The 24,138-nt window shown below is 42.7% G+C and overlaps 1 protein-coding gene across 3 annotated transcripts; it reads left to right on the top strand.

The window, feature by feature from the left end:
- Window positions 1-490: 490 nt before the first annotated feature.
- On the top strand, window positions 491-23,807 carry GOLGA1 (golgin A1). Of its 3 annotated transcripts, none has more exons than XM_019495330.2 (25): window positions 491-564; window positions 726-888; window positions 1,013-1,328; window positions 3,122-3,212; window positions 4,663-4,737; window positions 5,231-5,328; window positions 5,923-5,955; window positions 7,916-8,044; window positions 8,321-8,490; window positions 8,952-9,063; window positions 9,243-9,338; window positions 10,311-10,436; window positions 11,095-11,190; window positions 11,477-11,572; window positions 11,712-11,807; window positions 12,135-12,287; window positions 12,533-12,628; window positions 13,695-13,784; window positions 15,517-15,619; window positions 16,883-17,043; window positions 17,481-17,639; window positions 18,388-18,447; window positions 19,197-19,367; window positions 20,453-20,539; window positions 21,349-23,807. In XM_019495330.2, the coding sequence occupies exons 3-25, from the start codon at window positions 1,194-1,196 to the stop codon at window positions 21,427-21,429; spliced, it is 2,514 nt and encodes an 837-aa protein (XP_019350875.1). In that variant the 5' UTR covers window positions 491-564; window positions 726-888; window positions 1,013-1,193; the 3' UTR covers window positions 21,430-23,807. The 3 variants fall into 3 exon arrangements, with proteins under 3 accessions (XP_019350875.1, XP_014458493.1, XP_006271369.1); XM_014603007.3 differs by having other exon boundaries at window positions 726-884; XM_006271307.4 differs by lacking the exon at window positions 491-564 and having other exon boundaries at window positions 638-888.
- The last annotated feature ends 331 nt before the right edge of the window (window positions 23,808-24,138 follow it).

The raw sequence follows: 24,138 nt of genomic DNA on the forward strand, positions 1-24,138 counted from the left end.
CCGGGCCCGTCTGCCTTGAGGCTAAGCTGCTGCTCCCAGTTAAGCAGCAAAGGCGAGGACGGAGCTTGTGCAGCGTGTCCTGGTTTGGTGTTTTGGACTCTCTCAGCAGTCCTTTTCATACGTTGGATTTGCCAAGATGTAATAGCCAAGTGAGGAAGTAAATCCCTCCCTCTTGCTAATACAGTGCCCTTGTTTGGGGTCCTGGCGGCGTCTTTCCAAACCATCTTTGCTGCCTTCCCTGCCCCTGACCCCACGGACCCGGGCACGCGCGGTTGCTGCCTTCCCAGGAGAGCGGCCCACGCGCTGGCCTGGCCTTTAACCCGGGATAGCGCAGGCCGCTGCCTTCTCCCGGGAGAAGCAGGACGCGCCTACCCCAGCCCACGTGGGGCTGCCCGGCCACGCCCCCTCCCTGGCGCAGCCGTCCGCGCATGCGCCGCGCGCCCCTCCCTCGCTGGGGGCGCCGCTTCCGGCGGCCACGTTGTGCTTCCGGGTCGGGCTCGTTCCAGCTGACGGCGTCACATCCGGCTCCGGAAGCGGCGGGCCGGGTCGCCGGCGGGCCCCACGGTGAGGGCGGTGGCCGTTGCCAAGGGGACGAGGAGTCGAGGAGGGGGGGAGCGGGGCCCTCAGACCATCCCCCGGGCAAGGGCCTGCCTGCCTCCCGGTGCCTGAGGCGGCTGCGAGGGGGCCAGGCCTGGGTCTGACCCGGGTTGCGTCCCCATTTGCAGGCTGCAGCAGCGCTAAGGGAAGCCGTGTGGAAAGTCAATAACATGCCTTTCTGATGAGGAGCCGGCGCGCCTCGCCCGCCACCGCCCGCACGTATCCGGCACAGGCGACTGGGCTGAGCCTCCGCTTACGAACAGGGACTCGCGGTTTGGCCCCGTTGAGTAGGTAACGTGGCGTTTCGGGGGCAGCACAATAAGAGCGTGATGGAGGTGACAAAACGCCCTTTGGGCTGTATGGGTGTGAGTCTGTTGGGTTTGGCGCTGACATTTGATCTCTCTTTAATCTGCAGGCATGTCGCGGTGGTGAACTCTTCGGGATTAGACCTGCGTTTGCGAACGGGACGTAAAACTAAATCTTGACTTCTGGAAACTTTTCACCGAGCAGCCGCACCGCGTTAACGGTTTCATTCGGAGTAGCCGCATCGCAAAACAGCGCTTCCTCGGGTGCTCGAGGACTTCAGCTTCAATAAAATGTTTGCAAAACTGAAGAAGAAGATAGCGGAGGAGGCGGCTATTGCTCCTCGGCCAGGGGGGGCGGCCAGGATTCCTCGATCCGTCAGCAAAGAGTCCATCACGTCGGTGGGAGCAGATTCAGGAGATGATTTTGTAAGTCACATACGTTGCTCCAGAAGAATTTTATTTCTTAATGTAATGTTCCTAGCACAACATTTGTGGTTTTAGTCTTGCATGGCTTGAATACCTATCTGGATACATCTGTAACATCAAGTCTGAACGTTTCTTTGGAGATTAGCGAAAGGGTGTATGAAACGTAATCAATTTTTACATATTAAGTATATAAATGACACAGTTACCTCCAGGACAGGGCATTGCCCAATTAAGATAGAAGGTACTAACAATATTGCAGCAGAACAGAAGATAACTATGTCGTTGTAACGACGAGGCTTTTGAGAAAGCAAGTCGACTCTGAAGTTTGTAGTGACCAGGTTCTCTGTTTACCTCTTCGATTTCACGGGAAATAGCGTTTGAACAAGTGCATAGAATGAGCACGTGTTACCGGTTTTGAAATCACAATATAAATATATAAGGTACTTCCAGGTGTGTTTAGGTTAAAAGAACTTGATAACGCTCCGGCTGAAACGGTCAGGTCTCCTGAAGGTTATCCAGTCGCCCACCGCCTGGGTTAGGTTACAGGGCAGCATCACCTGAGCCAGCAGGCTTTGTGCGCTGTGTTGCTGCAGACAGCGGGTTCCTCTTTGCTTTCGTTCCCCAGATGAAGGGGATATTTTTTGTTGAGAAATGGTGTAAAAGCTTTCCAAGTCTCAAACATGTGGCCAAGCTAAGTAGGAAACTGATTTCTGACAGTTGCTTTCACATAAGAATTGAGAATAGTGGGTGTTTACTGTGCATGAGTGTTTCGGATTTTTTTCCCCTGTACTCGGGTAAACTACAAAAAAAAATAGATCTAACTTGCATGTAGTAAATGATGTGAAGTTAGCGCCCAGGGTATCTACGAATTGTAGGTACAAAGAACAGAAAAGGTGGTGTAGCAGGAGATAACTTATAAACATATGACCAGCCGCTTCTCAGGAATGCCGTGCTCTGGCAGCGTAAACTTCTTTTCTTTTGACTTCCTAAGGAGCAAAAATAGGGCTGCAGTGGAGTAAAACTGGTGCCATGAACCCTTTTTTGCCAGAAAGTTCAGACAAGGCTAATCCTGTCTTGAGACATGTGGACTCAGTGGGCATGTCTACACATTTGTTAGCGCGCCAAAGTTTAATGCGCCATAATTGGCACCACTGCACATTACTGCCTGTGCGTGGTTTTTTTGGTGAAACTTATATGCCATAGACTAATTCTGCTGCGTGTTAGTGCATTAGCACAGGTTTTGCCTGTCATGCTAATGCGCAGAATTTGTCTACTGTGCTCAATACCTCTCATGTAGATGCGCCCAGTGACTCTTTGAGATCCCTTCCAGCCCTGTCTTTTATGCTTCTAAGTGACTGTTGCTAATTATGGTTTTTAGATAAAAAGTGTTAGGTTTCCCTTTTCCTACTGCTTTTCTTTCTAAACTGACTCCTCCTTTCTAGGATCTGTGGTGTGTAGTTTGACTTTCTGGTTTCCAGTCATTTTGCTGTGCCGTGCCTCTTATTTTCTAACTGACACTTGCTGAAAGTCAGAATAATCTCTAACATAATTAGAGCTGACTATTTAAACACTATTTTTCTCTTAAGTGTTGTATGCATTCATTTAGTTGGCAGAACTAAATGCGTGTAATGTTATGTAAATTTATCTTCCTTTTCACTAGAAATTTGAAACTGTTTATTTTTAGTCCTAATAATGTTTACTGTCATTAAAATTTGAGAGTGGTAGGATTATTCTTCCTGAAGCTCGTAAACTACATATACTACATATATATTTTCTGTCTCTAATCTGGAAAGGCCTCTGATGGAAGCAGCTCTAGAGAAGATCTCTCATCCCAGTTGTTTAGACGAAATGAACAGATACGGAAACTAGAGGCTAAACTATCTGGTATGTGTTCAGATGATACCTTATTAACTTTGTTTGGGAAAATACTGTTCCTTGCAATTAAGAGTTTTCACTTAGCTGGAAAGCAAACCCCCTTTTCATAACTTTGTTGAATTGATTTATACCTTTCTGTTGATCAGCGTCCTTGCATTGTAAAATACAATCTGTACAGAACCAATACAGACTGACTTCTTGTCTTCTTGCTGCTCTTGGCCCACGTATGTGATCTTCCTGAATGGATGGGATAGCTTTCTCACCCCACGCGCAACCAAGACAGCTCCTCCCATACACTTCTTATTTGCTATCTGTATTGCAGTAACAGCCAGGGGTTCCAGCTGGAACCAAGACTTCAAAGTGCGGTGTTCTAACACTGTCTCTGCTCTGGGAAGCTACCACTAAAATAAAGAGTGTAGCATAAAGCAATCTTAAAGCAGGCAAGGATGAGCCTTTAAGACCACCCTGTCCCAAGGGCCTTTCTGGCAAGCGCGGAGCTTGAGGAAGTGCTCTTTTCTCACCCTTCTCCCAGCCCCTTGCATAGTGAGTGAATCAGAGCAGGGCTGGAATTCACTACACTGTTGCTGTCCTCTGCTTCCCATGGCTCACGGAGGGGCTTTGGGAAACAAAACACGGTTTAAAGCAGCTTCAGGTGTGTACTCCCACCCTTACTTGTGGAGTACACGAGGGTGCAGCGATGGCTTACGTTACAATCAGAACTGGAATGTGTACCCTTGGATTAAGACAGAAAGCGTAAGTAAGGGTTCAGGTACCACAAAGACAGAGATGGTGGAAATGGCCAAGGTGCTTTCAGCCTTACACCAAGATCAGTAAATGGATCCATCACCTTATTTCTAAATAAGAGTAGTCCAAGGTGTGCTCTTCCTTTGATCTGGTTTGTTCATCAATTTTGCTCAACAAAGGGAAAAAATACTTGCTACTTATTCTACATTATTAAAGATTTGCGTTTTAAAAGTATGAATATGGTGCTGTAAGCCGTGCCAGGTAAACTAGTCACTGGTCAAAATGCTACCTCCAAACTATTACACAGCTATGGTGGGAGACTCTGTGGATTAAGGGAACTCTTCTTGAATTTCCCCCATGCTCCTTCATTCTGTCTTGTAGAAGAGATTCTTCCCAGGCAGGAGTCGAACCAAATTGCTTTTCTCAACTTCCCCTTTCCTTGTACCATACCCAGTGCCCCTTTCCTGTTATTAGCACAACTAGGCCCTTCTGTTTGTACAACCCATTTCCCCCATGGATAGTGTGTGGTAGCATTATTTGCTTGTGGTGTTTATTGTTAAGGTCAGCCTAATTTTCCTTAACAGGAATGATTTTCTAGTTGGGAAAATCATTGTCACTTTCCACTCATCCTTTTTTTATTATTTATTTATTTTATTTTACTTCCTTCCCTAATGTCTGTCCATTCCTTGTCTGTGCTTTTCCTTCCTCGCCCAAGATTATGCTGATCAGGTCCGAAACTTGCAGAAGATAAAAGAGAAGCTTGAAATTGCATTAGAAAAACATCAGGATTGTATGTATTCTTATTTTCTCTTCCATTTTTTTCTTTAAATTTAAAACTGTTCTGTATTGAAGGCTATACAGTTGGAAATGGATCTCATTACAAATGGAGCACATATCAGTTACAGGAAAAAAAAAAAAAGAAAAAAACATAAGACTGTCTTAATGCATGCTGGATGAAGAAGCCATAATTGTATTTGATGTTTAATAATAAACTTGTGCCTGGCAAATAATTGCTTTAAAAAAAACTCAAACCTGTAGACTTGCTGTAGTTCATTGGAAACATTGCTACTGCATTTTGTTTCTGTATGCTCAGTACAGTGGGGATCCAGTATAACGTAAAGAAGGCTCAATTCCATTCCTAAAGAGTTGTTACCACTGGAGCCTAAGCAATTTAACAATGAGTCTCTAAATTCTGTTGTGACATAGTTAGTTCAGAAGCAAATAAACAGTGTTAGCTTTGCATGCTGTGACTGACTTCTCATCTAGTGGTTTTCTGTTGACAGCCTCCATGAAGAAATTTCAGGAGCAGAATGAGGCTTACCAGGCCAACAGAGCTAAGATGGCTGAAGGAATGGCTTTGGCATTGGAAAAAAAGGACCAGGTAATAAAAGCCGGTCTGGAATGATGAAGTAGTTGACCAATAGTGAGAAGCTTAAGAGTGAAGCAATATCATTGTGGCCAACAGGGAGCAGAGGTGGCAGTGTGATATGAAAAAATCACTGCTGAAAGACAGCACTTGTTACCCATGACACGGGTGGGTCTAGGCTAGAGAATGTCTTGCCTTATTCTTCATGTAAATGGAGCGAGGAGGTGTGATGTGGTGTAAGTGTCCAAAATAGTGTTGACAGGGGATAAGTCTTTGTTCTGCAACGCCTTGTTCTCGCTGCTTTAAAGAAGCCAACGGACATCTCTAACAAACTTAACCTCGCATTTTGCTGTTTTGATAAAAACTCCATTTTAATATATTAATTTACTGTGCAGGAATTTTGTTTGCACAGAGCAGATATGCAGTCATGTCAATTATTTCATAACATTTTACTAGTATATTATATCGTCCTTGATTATTTTTACCTACAATTTTTATTTTATATTTTATCATAATGTAATACTTTCAGTGACTCTGATACTTTTTGTTGTCATTGTTACTACATTTCGTGGATTTTGATGCACCCTTTTTCCCCCCACCAACCTACAGGAATGGACGGAAAAGTTGGTTCAAGTTGAACAAGTAAGTCACCTTTGATATCACTGTAATAAGTGGGTCTGTGTGTTTCCTTGTACTCTGCAAAAAAGATCTGAAAAAATGTAATTGCTATGAGTATCTGATATTTGTTCCCTGGCTGAGACCTGAGATTCACTTTCATTCCCAAGCCCATCATTTCAGAAGCTAACCCTAGAATTTGTTTTGGAGTGGGGAGTAACAAAGCGTAGGTCTCAGACACTGACCAAGACTTGAAAGCCTGGGCATGCCAGCCCTGTGAATTTAAATACTGCATCAGACTGTTCCTATTTAATCAGCTGAGTATTAAGAGAGTGCTTAGATTCTGCTTTCAGGAACAAAGAAGTTAATCCTTACAACACCCTAGGACATGGGTTGGCAGCCTACAGCCCACAAGATGGATCCAGCTTGTGGAGCCATTAGATCTGGCCCATGGACATGGGGCTTTGGCAGCACTCAGTGTGGAGGGAGGGGGACCTTTGGTGGAGCACTCTCCCTACACTTCCATAGGGATGGGGGCTGGCAGTAGCCAGGTCCTAGTACTCACCTGCCTCTGACCCATAGTGGCTCATTCTATCCTGCAGCTGGTAAAAGTTGCCTACCCTTGCCCCAGGAGGTAGGGCAGTAGTATGTCTGTTTTACAGTTGGGTCAGCTGGGACATAGGGCAAGTGGATTTCATAAAGGCCTCCAACAAGTTGCTTTTAGAGTTAGAATGAAGACTGGCCTGATCAGACATTGGAAATTAGGTGGTGTGTCACACTGCCTGTGTAGAGGTAATTTAATCTACCACTGCGATAATGGCAGAATGTTCCTGAGCTGAGGAAGAAGGGTCTTTCCCTCTGACAGTGAGTAATACTACACTTTAAAAACAGCATCCTATATTTTCACACTGTAAGCTTGTGTGAGACCAAGAAGACATCTCATATTTGTCTGTGAGCACCAGACATGCCATTGGCACTATCTAAACAAAACCTTCTTTAGTACAGACTCCACAGTGGCACATAGAAGTTTCCCATTTCTTAATGTGCTTCTAGGGTTGGCCGTTATGCTTTGCTTTCTGATGTTGATGTCCAGTTCCTGCTATGGATGTTTTATGCATTTGCTACTACATCTGCTGGATTGGTTGCAAGGAGTGAGCTTTATACCACTCATAATACTCTTTCCATGTAGTATTGATTTGATGGGACTTAGTAACGAGGTATTCTGTCTTAATGGCCAGTAGAGCTGTTAAGCACCATAATAACCTTCAGTTCACCTTAGGAAATTTACATTTAGCTGGGGGAAGGAAATTGCTGGTTTTGGCTGAGAGAAATGGAAATACTTGTCTAGGGCACAAGCCCCATGGGGATTTGACATGGAGTATTTCACTAAAAGAGAATATCTTTATTCTAACATAGAGAACAATATTGCTTAAAGGAACTGTAACTATTGGTGCAACTACAGCGGCCATAGAATTGTATCCTCCAGTGAATAAGCATATGCTGATATAATCTATTTTCAGCTTTGTAATGGAAATCGGTCCCCTTTTATTTCACGTACTTTTTTTTAAGGAATTCAGTCTCATTATAGTTGTTTCAGCTGTTCCATTCAATCTCTGCTCAAGGCATTTTAGAGTATAGAGGCATGAAACATATTTAGAATTGCAGTTAGTGCTGATTGCCTATCATTTTGACATGCTTGAGTGATTAGTATAAGACCTTTCTATATTTGTGTCATATTTACAGTGCGGATCTAAGAGCTCCCAGATTTCAGTAATGATGCTGTGCTGCTTGTTAAGACATGTTGTTATATAGAAAAAAGTTTGAGTTATTTATATACCAACATCATAGCGCGTAGTGATAATAGAGAATGTAAACAAGGTTCCTTTCCTAAAGGGCTTAGTGTAACATCCTGTTGACCTGAAACTTTTATAAAAATATTTTTCAACCACTTTTTTTTTTTGTTTTGTTTTTGGTGATTGTTTAATAGGAGAAAAAACTGCTTGCAGCTCAGTTACAAGAAATGAGGGAGCAGAGTTTGAACCTTTTCCAAAAGAGAGATGAAATTGATGAACTGGAGGGCTTTCAGCAGCAAGAAATAGCCAAAGTTAAACACATGGTAAGATTAGTTTAAAAGGGAACTTCTGTTTTATGCTACAATATTTTACTATAATTTGTTAAAGAGTGATATCTGATATGCTCATTGATATCTGAAATGTTGGAATTCTTGCTGTATGTGGATGCATACAGCATTATGTAAACCCTTCATGTTGACTATTTTAATTATTTTTCTGTTTCTAATTTCATTTATGATGGAAGGAGACCAGTTGTCTCCTTCTAAGACTGTATTAAATGTGTCAGTTTTTATAGTTGACAATAATGTTCTGACCTTTAGCTCTTGAAAAAGGAAGAATCTTTGAGCAGAGCAGAACAGGAACTAGAGGCATGTGCTCAAGAGCTGACCTATGCTAAAGGTGAACTGAAGGTCACAAGCAGCTTGTCTTCAGGCCTAAGGAGCGAGCTACAAGATTTGCAGAAGCAGTATTCAGAACTGGAAGCACAGAGGTGTGTATGTGTTGGGTAGAATAGTAAGTTCAGCACATGGTCGTTCTGAATTAGTCTCCACCTGTCTCTCATTGTCCTCGATTTGATTGCTTCCAGCAAGCTTGCAGTTTGGTTAGTGCTGGCATGTTGATGTATGGTAAGGAATACATATCTGTTAATTACAGCTATCTCTCTCGCCAGCTAAGTTGGTGTTTATTTTAAATCTATAACCTAGGTTGGCATTACTAGAGTTCTCTAAACTTAATCATTCATTACCACTTTTGCTTCTCCTATAAGTGCAGTATGCAACACCTAACCTTCAGATTTCTGTGAAACATTTACTGACCAGACAAGAGTGGGTGTTAAGATTGGAAAAGAAATTGTAGGTTTCACTTAGTCCTCCTCCTTCCCTTGGCAGATACATCCTACTTCTCAAGAATGGTTTCCTGGCACACTGAATCACTGTTTTTCTTTCTGTGAAGGGATGGACTATTGACAGCGGAAGCAAACGCAGAAAATAAGATCACTGCCCTGGAGCAGAGAGAACAGGAGCTACAAAACTTCATTCAGCAGATATCTGTAGACTTGCAAAACGTAAGTTTGATACAGTCAATGTCCAATACCTACTTTCCTGTCTGTGATGCTGTGCAGGGAGACATCTGACTTCTGCAGTTGGAACAGCTCTTTTTTGAAAAGTTTGTTGTCTATTTTTTTTTTTTGCACTTCTTGAAAATGCAGTTTAAAATCTGAAATAATTTTCCTAAATGTTTTAGGCTCGAGTTGCTGCCTCTAGCTGTGAAAAAAGATTGGAGACTTTACAGATGGGTCATGAATCTCTTAAATTGGAATATGAGCAACATAAGCAAAAGGTACTAACTTGAAGTGCATGGGTGATCTGAAGACGCTCAGAGTTGTTCCTTGTATCCCAGTGTTTGAGTTTGGTGGAGTGTAGTCTGAAAAGCATGTGTGCAGCACAGCTTCTTTCCTGTTGAAGAAACCTTTAAGACCTTTAATCTCTGTAGGAAATGTAATCAGGAGTTCAACTCTCCTGGAAAGTGAAGTAAATTACTGAAGACTTTTTGGTCTTAATACTTTCACTGGAAATCGGGTGAATAAATTCAGGAGGGTTGTACAGTGAAGTTTTACTGTGTGTTCCTGAGAGAGGAATAAAGGGATGAGTTATGTAAATACAAGAAGGCTCTGTTATTAGTCATTTATACCAAAGAAACCTAAAATTCTAGAGCCTTAATCCTAGAACCAAAGTCACCTAAGTACCTTTGCAAGAACATTTTGAGTCCGCTGGACATAAAATGCGGTAAATTGCTTGAGGATTCAATATTACGTCCTATCTGGAAAAACTGTATAATCAAATTACATCTTTCTATTAGAAGGTCATAATGGGACAAGCTAATTAAAATATGGATTGGTAGAATCGAAGGAGGTAATGTGATCCTTCTGTGCAAGGTTGTCCTTTTCTAGATGCTTTCTATACAAACTAAGTTCAGTATATTAGAGGCATGTTTCCCTATTTACCACTTTATTAACAGGAATAAGATCCATGGGCCTAATAAACAATTCAAATACAAATCCTACAGCTCAGATATTGAAGGGATGGGTAAATTTGGTGTTGCTTCGGGGAAAAAAAACAGCTGCCACCCTCCGAAAAGAAATCGACTTCACTTCATCTGACTTTCAGTTGAGTTTGTGCATATTTAATGTTCTAAGGAAGTAAGGGGTTGCTTTCATAAAGGAGGACTTTCTCTTTCTGATGGCATTTTTTTCAGATGTGGATAAAGGGAAAGCCTGGTTGTAGAGGAGGTACTCATTTCTTTTTCCAACAGATGACTGTTGAAATCGATGAGAAAAACAAACTTGTTGAACATCTGCAAGAAAAAGTGTCTTCCTTGGAAAAGAGACTAGAAAGGAACCTTTCAGGTGATGAGCACGTTCAGGAGCTGCTGAAGGAGGTACTCTTAATTTTGCAGTCTTACTTAAAGAAAGTAATAGCCAGAATTCTATCTAGGTGTGTTACATTTGGAAGGAGTATGCAGTAGTGTACTGCATGCGCTCCTGTCCCTAGGGTGTTTGAATGCACTCTGCTCCTACTAGACAGAATCTGAGGGTACTTTTACTTAGTTATATGCACACATGTCCTGCTTCACACACGTGTGGAGGTACTGGCTAAGCCGAACACCAAGCATCCACACTACCGTGCCCCACACTACCTACGCCTGCCCAAATATGAGAAGAGATTGTTTTCAGTGCTGTCACGAACAAAGTGCCGACTGTAATGCAAAGGCGAAACAGTTTTTGGGCATGCTCTAGTAACGCACATTGCTTATTCTTACTCATTTTTGGTCTGGTTGATAAATTGGCTTGCAAAGCACTTTGCAAAGTAAGGGTATCAGACATGGCCCGCAGAGCAGATCTGGTCTGTGGAGCTTTGTGATCCATATTTGGCTGACCAATGGCTTTGATCAGCGCTGGCCCCCTAAGAGCAAATATGCATGACAAGTTTAAGGTGCATTTTGTGGTTCCAGCCTTTCCTGATTTGGCATAAGGGGTCTTTAGGAATTAAATTTAAGCATCTCTTCATGTCACCTCTGGTGGGATTTTAATTTTCAGAAAACTATTCTGGAGCAGAAACTGGATGACACCAGACAGCAACTTTTGACAGCTAGGACCAGTCACTCTGAGACATTGAGCCTATTGGAAACTCAGGTATTTTCTTCTTTGAGTGTTCTGAGCGGAGTTAATGTCTGTTTTGGCCATCTGGAAGAATTGTCCAAAGACTCTTATATTGCATTTTTTTTTTTTTTAAGTCTTATTATGTCCATGTTTCCCATCCAGTCTGCAACTGTGTCACACTTCATTTTTGAAAGGAAAACTTAACTAACCTTATCTTCTGAATGATGACCCTGCTAGGTTGGGGGGATGGGGGAAGGTTACAGGGGATATTTGTAGCCCTAGTTACCAGATTTTAGAACTCTTGGATTCCTATTTCTAGGTCACAAAACTGAAGAGCAAAGAAGCTGATATGCAGGCCTTGCTCAGGGAGAGAGAAGAGTGTGTGAAGAGTCTTAAAGAAAGCAGTACAAGCCAGGTAGACTCTTGGCTTGAAATACACTTTCTCGTGCTTTTTGATGTTGAACCTCTTATGTTTGTTCTTTCCCTGTGTGCAAACTCTTCTAGAGTAACGCAGATTTGTTCACACAAGGAAATAATGTACTATCATGTTTCAGCTGAAAAAACTTGAACAAGAACTGCAGCATGCAAATGAAGAATTACAGAAGAGCAAAGAAGAAATTGGTGACAAGGATCTACAGATTCAAAACCTGGTGAGTATTCTCTGATCTTGCAGGCTACTGAGCCACATCTGCTTTTGTCCTCATCGATTAAATCCAGTCCAATTTCTGTGGATTTTATTCAGCTGTTGTCAGGATTCTACCACTGCTGCTAAATTTCGTTCCTAGTTTAGTAACAGGATTTGAGCATAGGAGTACCATGCTGGTACTGGAATAATATAGTATCTTAATTCTTGTGATAAATTTGGGGAAGAGCAGTGTGAAGTGATGTCTGACTGACTGAAAGCTCTAAATATGCTTATCTTCCAGTATACGTTTAGTTAAGAATTAACTTACAGTTATCTTTTTACTTTTCTGAAGCAAACAGATCTAGAAGTTGACAGCAGCAGACTAGAACAGCAGATGTCAACTGTCAAGCATCAGTGTGAAGAGCGAGTTAGCAGGCTGGAGTCTCAAATAGCTGCCCTTGAAACTGCTCGGGAGTTTGATAAAACTGCTGCCCACCACAAGATAGTAAGTGTATAGAAGCTTCCCAGGGTGCATTCAAGCCCTCATGTATTAGGTTTGGTAAAGCTGATAATCCTTATACTGTCTGAAAACCCTAAATTCAAAATAACTGCATGTTCAAAGCTGTTTGTAGCCTGGAGCGACAATATTTAAAGGCATTAGGCAACTTCTTGGCATAGGTTGTGCATGTTTAGCTGATTAATCTAAACTTCAAACCACTTTTTTGCTTTCAAACTGTGTCTATTTTACAGAATCAGTTGGAACAGGAAAAGGAAGCTTTTATAGAAAGCAGAAAAGAATATGAAAGTTTATTAAAGACACAAGAGTCTGAATTCGAAAGACTGAAGGTAGGAGACCAGCCTGTTAGTGACTTCTGCTAAACTTGCGGCTCTGTTTCAGTAACACCTAATAGCAATCTTTTACCTTTTCAGTGATTTAAAACCACGTTAGAGTCAGATCACATTTACTTGTTGCTACACAGTTGCCTTTCTCTTTGAAATTAAAAAAGTAGAGACTGAATACTAAGCATTATAAGGGGTTCATCCTTTCCTATAAGAAGTGCTTTGGTCCTGGCAGATATGGTACATTCCCATGCTTAAAGGAATCCTGGCAGATGTGAATAAGTTTGAAAGTACAACAGTACAGAGTAGGAATGTGGCACTCATTTCTATTGACAGCCATTACTTTCTAAATTAAATGGAATGCTGTTCAATCACTTAAAGCAGTGGTTTTCAAACTGTTCTGCTGAACCCAGAGGCTCTGCATTAGGTCATCAGGCTTCCACAAAGAGATTGGGGATAAAAGCAGAGCATAGCTGGGAGGCAGTCCAGTGCCACTGCTGGGCTGGGTTGCCTGGCTCTGTGTTAGCTCGCACAGCCTGGAGCCAGGGATAGGGGTCCCATGGTAGCAGAAGTAATACGAAAAGGTTCTGTGACTTTAGAAGGTTTGAAAATCACTGACGTCAAAGCTTAAACCTTCCCTCCCTTAACATCATTGTCTTCAAAATGTTTAAAGCTTCCTAACTTGCTCCTGGGTGTCATGTAGAATGTAAGGGTTGATTGCTGGAGGAAACTGCTTCTTTGTCTTCTTCTTTGTTACAACTGAGAAATGAAGATTAACTGCTTCAACTGATACCTACAAGATGTGTATTAGTGTTGAGATAAATGGGGGGAATGGCTTGGGTTTGTGGAAAGTTCTAAGAAACACTAGCATCCTGACCAGCCTTGGGTAATATGGGCATTGATTTAACAAGGAATCTGGTTTAGAGAGAGGGATTATGAACCTATAGCTGCAACTTGGTAAGGGATTTGGAACTCAGAGTTGACTGTGACTGGCATCTAGCCTTGTCCTTGTAAAAGCTTCACGCTGAATTTTCTCTTCTGACATAACTGCTGAATGATCACTGTTTTGCAGGGGGAATTAAGCAGCAGAGAAACTGTCAGCACTGAAATTGCCAAAGCATTGGAAGAAACACGGAAACAAAGGGAGGAATTGCAACAACAGGTTAGTTTAATGCTACCAGTCAGTGAGATGTTCTAACCTGCACAAATCGGCCTGAATTCATATTTGGTGATTACCATGATACACGGGGGATTCTCATGGGAATGGGATCCCAAACTTCCAAAGAGATGGAAGACCATCTCTTTTCCTGGGAGTTTACAGTTCCAGCTTCCTTTAAATGCTTACATCAATATGCAACTTAATCCTATTGACTTCAGTGGAACAATTCACAGAAACTCTGTATGTACTCAGGTTTGCGCATAAGCATTTACAGGTCTTGTCTTAAGGTGAGATGTGGCCACCAGACATAAGGAACAATCTAGGGGAAGATCAAAGGAAAGACCAAGGACCAGATGTTTACACAGACTATGTAATGACCTAGCATTGGAGTTCTGCATTGGAGAAAGTCCTTTAAATGCAGGCAGTCCCCAGCCCAGCAGCTGACAGTTCCTCATAGATGATATGGTGCAGTTCTTGCAAACCCTTCTGCACTGTTGTCACTTTATGTCACTAGCAGGATGTTTGCTCTCAGCTGTAAACTTTGCATTTGGGGACCACAGCAGAGTTCAGATATTTTTATCTAGAAATGTATGCTGGTGAGTGCAAGTCTATATTTGCTTGTCTGCAAAGAAGTAGAGCAAACTCAGAACTGTGGTGGTCGAGCAAAGGTGGTTTCTGAAACCAGCTATTGAAGTTTCTTTGCTCTTTATGAGAATACTGAAGTTCTGACCTTGGAGATGAACCTGTCGCTGCAGATTTGTTTTTTCCCAGCTGTGGAAGACCTGTGGGTGCTGGCTGAGAGCAATGTTTACTGCAGCTGTTTACATTCCTTGTTGTTGGCATGCCAACAGACAGGATTTTGAAGTGCTTTGTGCTTAATTGTAGGATTCAGAACAAGGTCTGCGTATTTAAAATATTAGATTTTGTCTTCTGGATGGTGTTTCATCTGCAGTTTTAAATAAAGTAGTTACTGTGTTTGCAGCAGTCTAGCAGTCTATACCGTGGTGTGTAGGAATCCATTCTGACTGGGGAGAATTGGACGGCTTTGACTGCTACTAATGTGATTTAATCTGTTTGGCCATTAGCTGTACCATTTTATAAAAACATCATTTTATAAACACAGAGTATATATATATAGTAACAGCTGCACTGTAGATTCGTTTGTGTAGCCCTCCTCCCCTACCTCATGCACGGGATAGCTTAGAATCTAGTTTATGTATGTCCTGTGTGTGTGTGTGAGAGACCTTATCAGGTACAAGCGTACAGAGTCACTATCAGCTTTGGGAGCTAGCCTTACAGCATACTTCTCTGCTGTATTCCTTCACACACCTTGGAGGAGCCAATAAAAGTGCTACTCCTAATGCTAATGAGACAGATGTATAAAATGGCCCAAGTGCCTTTTAAATACAGTATTCATCCTGCTTTCTAATTCCTTACGCTGCAGAACACCTTAAACTGCCATCCAACCAGTTTAACATTGTCTGTTATTTCTTAGTTACCACCCGCTGATCATGAGAGAAGTAGAAGTTTGAATGTAGAGTTCATCAGAGGAAGCAGTATTTCTTTTCCAACAACAGCGTTTTTTTTTTTTCTTCCTTTGCCCATCTAAGGAGGCCAGCATTGTCTGAGGTGATGAGACTTTGTAACCCTACAGATGGGCCAGAGAAGAGTTTCAGCATTTGTTAGCTCTGGATGTTAACTGCTTGACTTGACTCTATTTCACCCTCTGTTTAAGGTTGCAGATTTGACCCTTTTGATCAAGGAAAAGGACCAGCTAATCAGTGAAAAAACTGATCTGCTTCTGAAGGAAGAGGAGAAGTTAAATCAACTTAGTCAAGGTTAGACCAAATGAATCTTCCCTCTCCCTACTGCCTTGCCTGAATAAGGGCCATGTAACTCGGGGTATGCTTGACTTACAAAATGTCATAAGGCTTGCATATTAATGCAGCTCAGCTAATGACATTGCTTTCGAAATGTTAAGGCATTAAAGTTTAAAAACCCAACCTTTTGTTACAGATTGTACAGCCCCTACAGTGTGGTATCCAGAACATTTTAAAACTTCCCATTTAACCAAGGTGTACTTATTAGGTTTCATAAAATAATGCCCCTCGTATGCTTTTAAGCTTCATAAGTAAACATTGTCCATCTGTGTTTTGTGTGTGTGATGCACAAGTGTGCGTGTGAGACCATGCACATTCAATTGCTGCTCTCTGGAATACGGGTACTCTCCTGCATTGTTTTAAAAACTGGGCTTTCTTAACAGCATTTATTTAAATTCTTGGATAATACCTGCACAATAATTTCTAACACCAAACTTTAACTCAAGTGCAGTCCGATTCAGCCAGTCCCTGTGTCTGTAGTGCTGCTTCTGCCCAGCATCATTCCTTAAAAAGCAACAAAATTGTGCTGGCCCCTCCCTGCTATCAGTTTATGGGCTTTCTAGCAGTCTGCAACTTCCTCTCCCTTAATGCAGACCTCACCACACCATGCTATTCCTCCACGGGCTCTTAAAATCAGAGAGAAGTAGGACTGGAAGGGACCTGGGGAGGTCATCTAGTCTAACCTCCTGCCTGAGGCAGGATCGTCCCTATGCAAACCATCCCATACGAATCCTTGTCTAACCTGTTTCTAAACTACACAGTCAACCCTGACAACTGGGCACAGCACCCTAAACTGCCATAGGTAAAGCAGGGGGACACTGGCAGTCTGTGTCCTGCTGCTGCAAGGGATATTAAAATATGCTCAAGAGATCCGAAGAAGGGGGACATGCCTTTGGTCCTTTTCTTGTTGACCCTGATGGGTGACGAGATCCATTCCTTTGCAAAAGCAAGTGCGACTGACATGCTACACGTTTTGGGTGTCGTAACCACCCTGCCCTTCAGACTGCCAGAGCACTATGCTGCCCACATGGGCACATGCACCAGGGCAGTTTCCACTGATGTTAGTTTCCCATCATTTGCTCTTCTCCTGGAGAGGAGCAGTAAGCCCTGCAGTGCTGTCTCTAGTTTACCATCATTGCAACTTGCTCCATTTCAGGAAGAAACCCAGAAACTGCTGTTTCCTTCAGTGGAGTGGCACTAACCATGTCTGTCCTGCCCCAGGTCATGAAGCTGTCATGCTGCAGGTGGACCAGCTGCAGTCTGACCTTGAGGCAAATAAGAACCAAGCTGTGGAGAGGGAGGAAATGGCAGGAAAGCAGATCAGTGCTTTGAAGCTGCAGATACAGGAGCAACAAGAGCGCCTGCTGGCCAGCGAAAAAAGTGTGAGTGCAATTGCAGAGCTGCCTCCAGTCTCGTTGGGGGGAAAATCAGACAGGCAAAGGGCTCCGACTCTGTCCTGCTGTGCTTGAAAGCAAACAAAAACTTACTTTGCAAGACAGTGGGCTTCGAGTGGGCAACCCCATCAACCCACTTAATGCATGAAATACCAGCAGTGGAAGCAGTCCCTGTTTATAAATACGTACCTCCTTGGTGGGCCCCAGATCTATCAGATTTTGGAATGGCCTGTGAAAGGCAGCACCCTAATTGAGCTCAATCTGATAGTGGCTTGAGACATTTGTATGTGTCTCGTTCTGTGTGCTTTTCACAAATGGAGTAATGGGTGATTAGCAGGATCCAGTGAGGTAGGACGCTTCACTGTAGGGCAATAAAACTTGGCTGTGAATGTTCTGGTGGCTGAGACCTGCTTTCTGACATTTAGATTTCAGCATTAGAGGAAGAAGCAAGAGCCCTGAATAAGCATTTGCAGCCTCCGGAAGACAGGGCGACGGAACAGAATGGGGAAGTGGCAGCTGCAGACATCGTGGAGCTTCAGAGAGAAAACAGAGACTTGGAGCAGCAAATTGCTGAGAAAAACAAGGTGAACTGAGAGAGGTCACGTGAGACAAAGATGAAAGCCACTTCTGTGCTATGTTTCTGACTCTGCACAGACCTAATGGTCAGTGGGCTAAGATCAGCCCCTTCCCCCCACCATGGCCTTGTCCACAATCTGCAGAATCTGCTGCTAGCAAAGGACTTGCCTAATTTCATGTCCCCACCCTGCCATGCTAGAACTTTCCAGGATGTGATTCCATGCTGTCCATTTCTTTGAGTCCGTTTCTTCAGGAAACGTCATCAAAAGATTAATTTAGAAGGCATAGTTTAAAATAAAACAGGGAGAGGAGCATGCAGCTACTTGTGCAGCAGAAGAAACTGCTTCCTTATTTTTTACTGCATTTTCTACCACTTTTCACTTCCTCTCTTTGTGCCCTGGAAAAGAGTGAGTCTTTAGAATGGGGTTTTCCCACCTGGCATGAAGGGATGTCTCCATGCCTGCTTGTACCTAAGCAATTATGCTAGCTAGCCTAGCCATGTAAATAATAATGGCAGCAAGTCCTACACTGGAGGAGATTTGGGATTTGAAGCAGTTTCTTGCTGTATTTCCTGGTTTTGTCAACCCTGCACTTGACTGCCAGTGTTGTCTAATTAAAGTAGTCAACCTGTCCCCTTGTGTGAATGTGCATGACTGGAAAGATGCGGCATTGGCTTTATTTTTTTTTTTAATTGGGTTTTCACTGAAATGCGTTGGTCTGAATGTGTCCTAATTTCATTCTCTGTTCTGCACGTAGATGATAAAGCAGCTCCAGCAGAGAATGGCAGAGCTCAAAAAGACCCTGCAGAAGGAGCTGGTAAGTTTTGGGAGGTGTTTTGGTCTTGTGTGGTGTTGCCACTGCCTCCACTAGCTGACTGACAGGATGTTTGCAGAGCTGCTCTGAAAGCCTGGCTGCCATCTCAACTGAAACGTCTTTGGGGAAAGGACTGTCTTCCCACCCTCATCCAGGGATATAATAATTAAATCGTCTCAGCAGGTGCTCTGCACCCCTAGATGGCACGAGCTAGGACAAGTACCCAATCCACTTGAGCACAGGATACAATAGTCACGGTAGTTCGCATGACTTTTGTACTTGAGAGCAATGCAGGATGACAGCCACAAGCTGAAGTGGCGAGGCCAAGGTAGCAACTGCTGGTTCATTGCAGTTTGCAGTGATGCTGGGTACGTCTGGACAGCTTGACGAAAGAATGAGAAGAGATTTTCCAACTGCTGTCTAGATTTGAGCCTTCCTCCCACAGTGCCCAGGCAAATGCAGAAAGGGGTTTGAGTTGACCACTGGGAGAGCTTGTGGAAGATCTGGCCCCCAGGTAACCTTAGGCTATCCCTGGCACTTCTCTCTGTGAGGAGTACTTTGGTTTGATTGCTACCTAGCTGCCCTGCTACAGGTGAATTTCACACTCATAGTGGTGTCTCTCTCGCCTGCAGTTCTAGCTGGAAGAGGAAGGGCTATAGAGGTGATTTAAATATTGAGCCCGAGCAGCTTTAGATGTGCTTTGGGGTCTTTGTCTTAGCCTTTCTTTTCCTCCCACCCCTCCTCCTTTTCAGAAAATAAGGCCTGACAATGAGATCCCAGAAGTGCGTGAGAAGCTGAATTCTGAAGTGCCTAGTGCTGCCGTGACTGTCACAAACAATTCAGATTTAAATGATTCCCGGGAGATCAACTTTGAATATCTCAAACATGTTGTGTTAAAATTCATGTCCTGTCGGGAAGCTGAGGTGAAGACACTTCCTTCATTTCCATTTGCTTTTGACGAGTCCCCACATCCCCAACACACTTCCACATGTACAAGATGAAGAGTGTTTGTCCTGAGTCAGTATAACCAATTCTAGGATGTAATTCCCATTTTGAGTTCCCCCTCCCTGCAGTTAAGAGTGTCTCAAGGTTATGGTTTATTAGAAACTAAATGACCTCTGTAGTGGGGGGATGTAGCCCTCATCCTTGGATCTCGAGTGTATTTTAACACCCCTTGCAGCAGAAGGACATTGGTCACTGTTGTTTCTCTACCTTACCTGTGCCAGGTTTGGGTGTTATGCCTTGTGGTTGTCAGGGTTGACTGTCGCTTGTCTAATAGGTTAGACAGTGGATTTATTATAGGATGGTTTGGATAGGGATGACCCTGCTTTGAGCAGGGTTTTAGACCAGATAACCTCCTTCTATTTAATCTAAAATCCCAGAGAAGTCCATTCTACTGCTGCAACCATCATGGCTTACTTAACGGCAAATCAAAATTAAACTGTAATTAAAAGCAGGGAACAGATCTGCAGAGGATTTATTGTGTGAGATAGCATCTGCATCCTGCTGTTCTCTTGGATTTGTATGGCACAGCCATTGTGCATATTAGTACTGAGGAGTTAAATGCCTGTTTGCAACAGAAGATTTACTAGAATAGTGTGACTTCATCCTGTGAATGTCCCAGTCTGAAAAGACAGTTGCACCCTGCCGCATTCAGGATTGCTGTGGAAACCAAACTTTTGTCCATTCAAGTAGATGCAGTCTTCCCCCACACTATGCAAACCTACAATTGAAACCCAAGAGCTAGAAAAGGTATCTACAGATGAACAGGGTTTGAGCTCTTGCAACTGCCAATAATCCCTAGTCTCAGTGGCACACAGTAGGTAGGCAGCTCCTTAAGAGCTGACACTTTCCACACCTGTAAGTGGAGGCTTGGTATCAAAAGTAGGTAGTATGTGTCTGTCTGTGCGACCCTGGCCCCTGCAGCGACGCTGAGGACGTGCAAGTATTGCAGAAAATCAACAACCGGTGTTTTTGTTTTGTTCCTTGCCCCCATCTCCCACCTCAGGCATTCCACCTAATTAAAGCTGTGTCTGTGCTACTTAACTTTACGCGGGAGGAAGAGAACATGCTCAAAGAAACCTTGGAATACAAGGTAAGGCCTCCATTTTATTTCTGCTGTCCTCAGGTGAGAAGGAATTTTAATATTTTGGGAGGTGGTCGTAAGTTGAAAAACAGCCTCTTTCCCAGACTAGCTCTGTAGCAAATAGCATTTACTGCAGTGAGCAGAGACCAGCACAGTGCATCCTAGGCTGTTTCCTGTGTTTTGCCTGAATCTCATTTGAAAGTGACCCTGTATTGGATCCCTATATCAGATTTATGTTGTTTAGTCTGAAGAGTTTATACTAGTAACTGCTGTTCTTTTCTTCACGTGGGAGATGTTGTACCCAAAAGCAGTCACCTACTTTGCATTACATGACTGTGACTTTATATTCTGATTCTGCCTGTTATCCCAATGAAAAATCTTAATGTTCATGGAAGTAATATATGTTTCAGCAAAGGCAAGTGCAGGATAACTTTCCAGTGTACCAGCATAGTATGAAAAGCAGCACCAGGGCTCAGTGGGTGAGAAGCCAGGAGCGTCTCAGTTCTAGCCTGCTTGACTTCCAGAGGGAGTCTGGCTAGGTGTTTAGAGCAGGGAGCAGTTGTTCAGTCACTTAAACTAATGAAAGCAGAAATCTGTTTTTTCCAGCTTTGACAGTAGCTAATCAGCGAGGAGAGTTTCATTCTGATAAACTTAAGTTTTGAAGTGCACTGGATGCAGAAAACACAGCCTCGTGTTTGATATGTTCTATAAATGCTTGTGTTCAGCAACTCCTGTGGCTATCTCTGCGCTGCTATCCCTTAAATCCAGACTTTAAAGTAAGAGTCTAGCCTAATTCATGTTGTGCTCTCCCATGCCAGATGTCGTGGTTTGGGTCAAAGCCATCTCCTAAAGGCAGTATCCGGCCATCCATCTCAAGCTCACGGACACCATGGTCTTAAGAGAATCTGAAAATGGGCAGTCAGCATCTAACCACTTTTTTCTGTGAAAAGAACACTGCGCACACCAGTTCAGGTGTGTCTTAATAACTGTCATTGCAGTATTTTGTACAAGAATTTTGACACTGTTTACAGTATTGTACAAGAAGCATCCTTCACTGCAAACACAAATGTTTCCTCTAGGGTGGATTCAGGGACTTTGGGTCAGACTGTTAGCCATGTAACAGCCAGCTCCTTCTGCTCATCAGTCCTGGCTTGTGGCACCAAAGGATTATACTAATTTCATTGATGCTGGTGCTGGCAGTTCAGGCTACTCCTGTGTGCATCTGTCAGGAGGGAATTCCAGCTTCTATTGTGAAATGCTAGAGCTGCACATGTCTAGGTACTGTAAAGTTTCCTCTTCTCACTGTGGAAAGCTGGCAAAGTAAGGGTGTTTGCAGTACAGTGTATTCAATTCCAGACAGTTTGGAAAGCCATTCAAAAACAGGAGCAGGGGCTTTTAACCAAAATCAAACAAAAAGCCTGCCTTGCTTTGTTATCCTGACCTTACAGTAGTGAGCATTTGTTCATATCGCTGTGTAATTTAAGGTGCATATATCCTGGCCTGCAGTCCTGAAGACTGCACTGACAAATATTTAATTTCAGCAAGAGAGAGAGAGAGAGCACAACTTTAGAGTTGTCTGGTTTTACTTTTCTTAAAGAAAATAATATTTAAAATGGTCTTAATTGCAGTACCTAGTACTCGGTTGGCTTTTAAAACTAACGCGCTAGTTTATGCTGTAGGTTGTTAGTATTGGGAAGAGAGGTAGTAAACCATTTTAAATACTTTTTAAAGTTGAATTTGTTACTGTAAAACACATTAAAAATATGAACTCCAGCAGTTAAGAAAAAATATCCTAATGATACAAAGGGTAAAAAGAAGTTGGTACAAAGTATCGTGATTTCCCCCTCCCCTCGCCCCCCCCTTTTTCAATCAGCCTCCCTTTCTAGCAGTGTTGGCTTTATGTATTTCAAATAGTTACACTTAACAATAACTACACTTTAAGTTAAGGTGGTGGGGGCTACTAACTCTTACCTGTCATGCTAAGTGATAAAAAAAAATTACTACTTTTTTTTTTTGTAATAATGGCAGAATTTGTCTTGGCTCCAATATCCTCCTTCTGTGGTAGGAAGAACAGTTTGAGTTGTGACCTGCCTTGTAAAAGTTGAGAGCAGAATTTTGCCGTTAGCCTCTAACCAAAAACACTGGATGAAAACTAGGAAGCAGCAGTCAGTTTGGCTTTTATGTTCTGAAAAAAATGGTATTTACAAAAACCCCTATGTATTATATACAGAGAATTACTATGGTCTGTAAGTGGCAGGCTGCAATTTCAGTTGTCTTTTACAAAGAGGCTTGTGGGTATTGCTGAGTGACAGTATTTTTTATCAGATAAGCCTTGAAGAAAATTCAGCATGTCCAGTTTAAGTACTTGTTTCTCAAGATGTTCATTATGTTAATCTGAACCTGTGAGGGTGCTACTAGGGGTAAGGTCTGTGAATGCTGAGAGTAATTGCCACTGCAGTAGCATGAATCGTGCTCGCAACTTTGCTACATTTCTTAATGAGATAAAAACAACAGGATTCTTCTGGTAGGCTTTGCTCTAAAACTTACGCTTATCTCCAGTGTCTCAGTGCCCAAGGCACTAACTCCACAGCACAGGTATGGAGAAGTTAACTTGCAGGAAGAGCACAGAGACCCAATTACCAATGACAGTCTTAAGTGGTGAAGACCTGCATCTTTCTTCTGTTCCCAAACAGAGCAATCAGAGCTATACCCCAATTTCATTTTACCTCCTGGAACAGAGTAAAAAAATGTAGAGATGAATACTGGTATACAGTATGAATACTTCATACTGGTAGACAAACACTGCCACCCTAGGTCCAATGTCTGCAAGAAGAGGCTAAGTTCCAGCTACTTTCTTGACACTACTTTTCTTGAAGCTTTTATATGCCAGCTGGCTGCTGAGAATTTGGAGTCCTTCAGTCTGAACCAGGTGGTGGAGGCTGGATCCTAAAAAACACAGTGCACTTACTGAATGAATAGCACAGCTTCGGTTTAAGACTCTTGAGTTCTTATAAAAATACCTTGCCCTGAGCAAGGTTTCTTGTATTGAATTTTCTGTAGAGACCAGAGCAGGAATGGTGTATATATTCAAGAGTTAATGCACTTTTCTTTGTATAAAAGCTGTGATATATTCCTTTCTATGAACATTTTGCCATTGGATCTTAACTTCTTCTTTCAAGTTGTAAATATGGATTGTATTATGGAACACTGAAATAATTGCAGAGACTTTGTGGTGCAATATACTTTTGATTAAAACTCTGGATTTCTTTCTCTTCAAGTTTCAGTTACTTCCACACTGTTCCTATGTCCATTGTCCAACTCTAACAAAGGATTTAAGCCTCTACTTTACTTCTGAAAATCAATACAAATAAGAAATAGACTCTTAAGAATGGGCATACTGGCAAGTCTTTATGCCACAGCCGTTCTCGGCAGGATTTGGCATCCAGTAGGAAGTGGCTAACTAAACTCAGCAACAGCTGCAAGGAGAGACCATGGGAGTTCATGCTGAGTTCCAAGCAGAGATGCCTTCAGTTGACCTTGCGGCATCCCTTCCATTCCAGGACAGTTTGCCCAATACAAAAAAGCACTTAAAGAAGCAGTTTTCTTCA

This window comes from Alligator mississippiensis, chromosome 12 (assembly GCF_030867095.1).
Source record: "Alligator mississippiensis isolate rAllMis1 chromosome 12, rAllMis1, whole genome shotgun sequence".
NCBI classification, from domain to species: domain Eukaryota; kingdom Metazoa; phylum Chordata; order Crocodylia; family Alligatoridae; genus Alligator; species Alligator mississippiensis.

Excerpts from the sequence above, each read along its gene's own strand:
- GOLGA1 (XM_019495330.2), top strand. The coding sequence starts at position 1,194 with ATGTTTGCAAAACTGAAGAAGAAGATAGCGGAGGAGGCGGCTATTGCT. Across the intron at positions 12,629-13,694 it reads CTGAATTCGAAAGACTGAAG|GGGGAATTAAGCAGCAGAGA; the intron begins GTAGGAGACCAG and ends ACTGTTTTGCAG. Across the intron at positions 17,640-18,387 it reads AAATTGCTGAGAAAAACAAG|ATGATAAAGCAGCTCCAGCA; the intron begins GTGAACTGAGAG and ends TTCTGCACGTAG.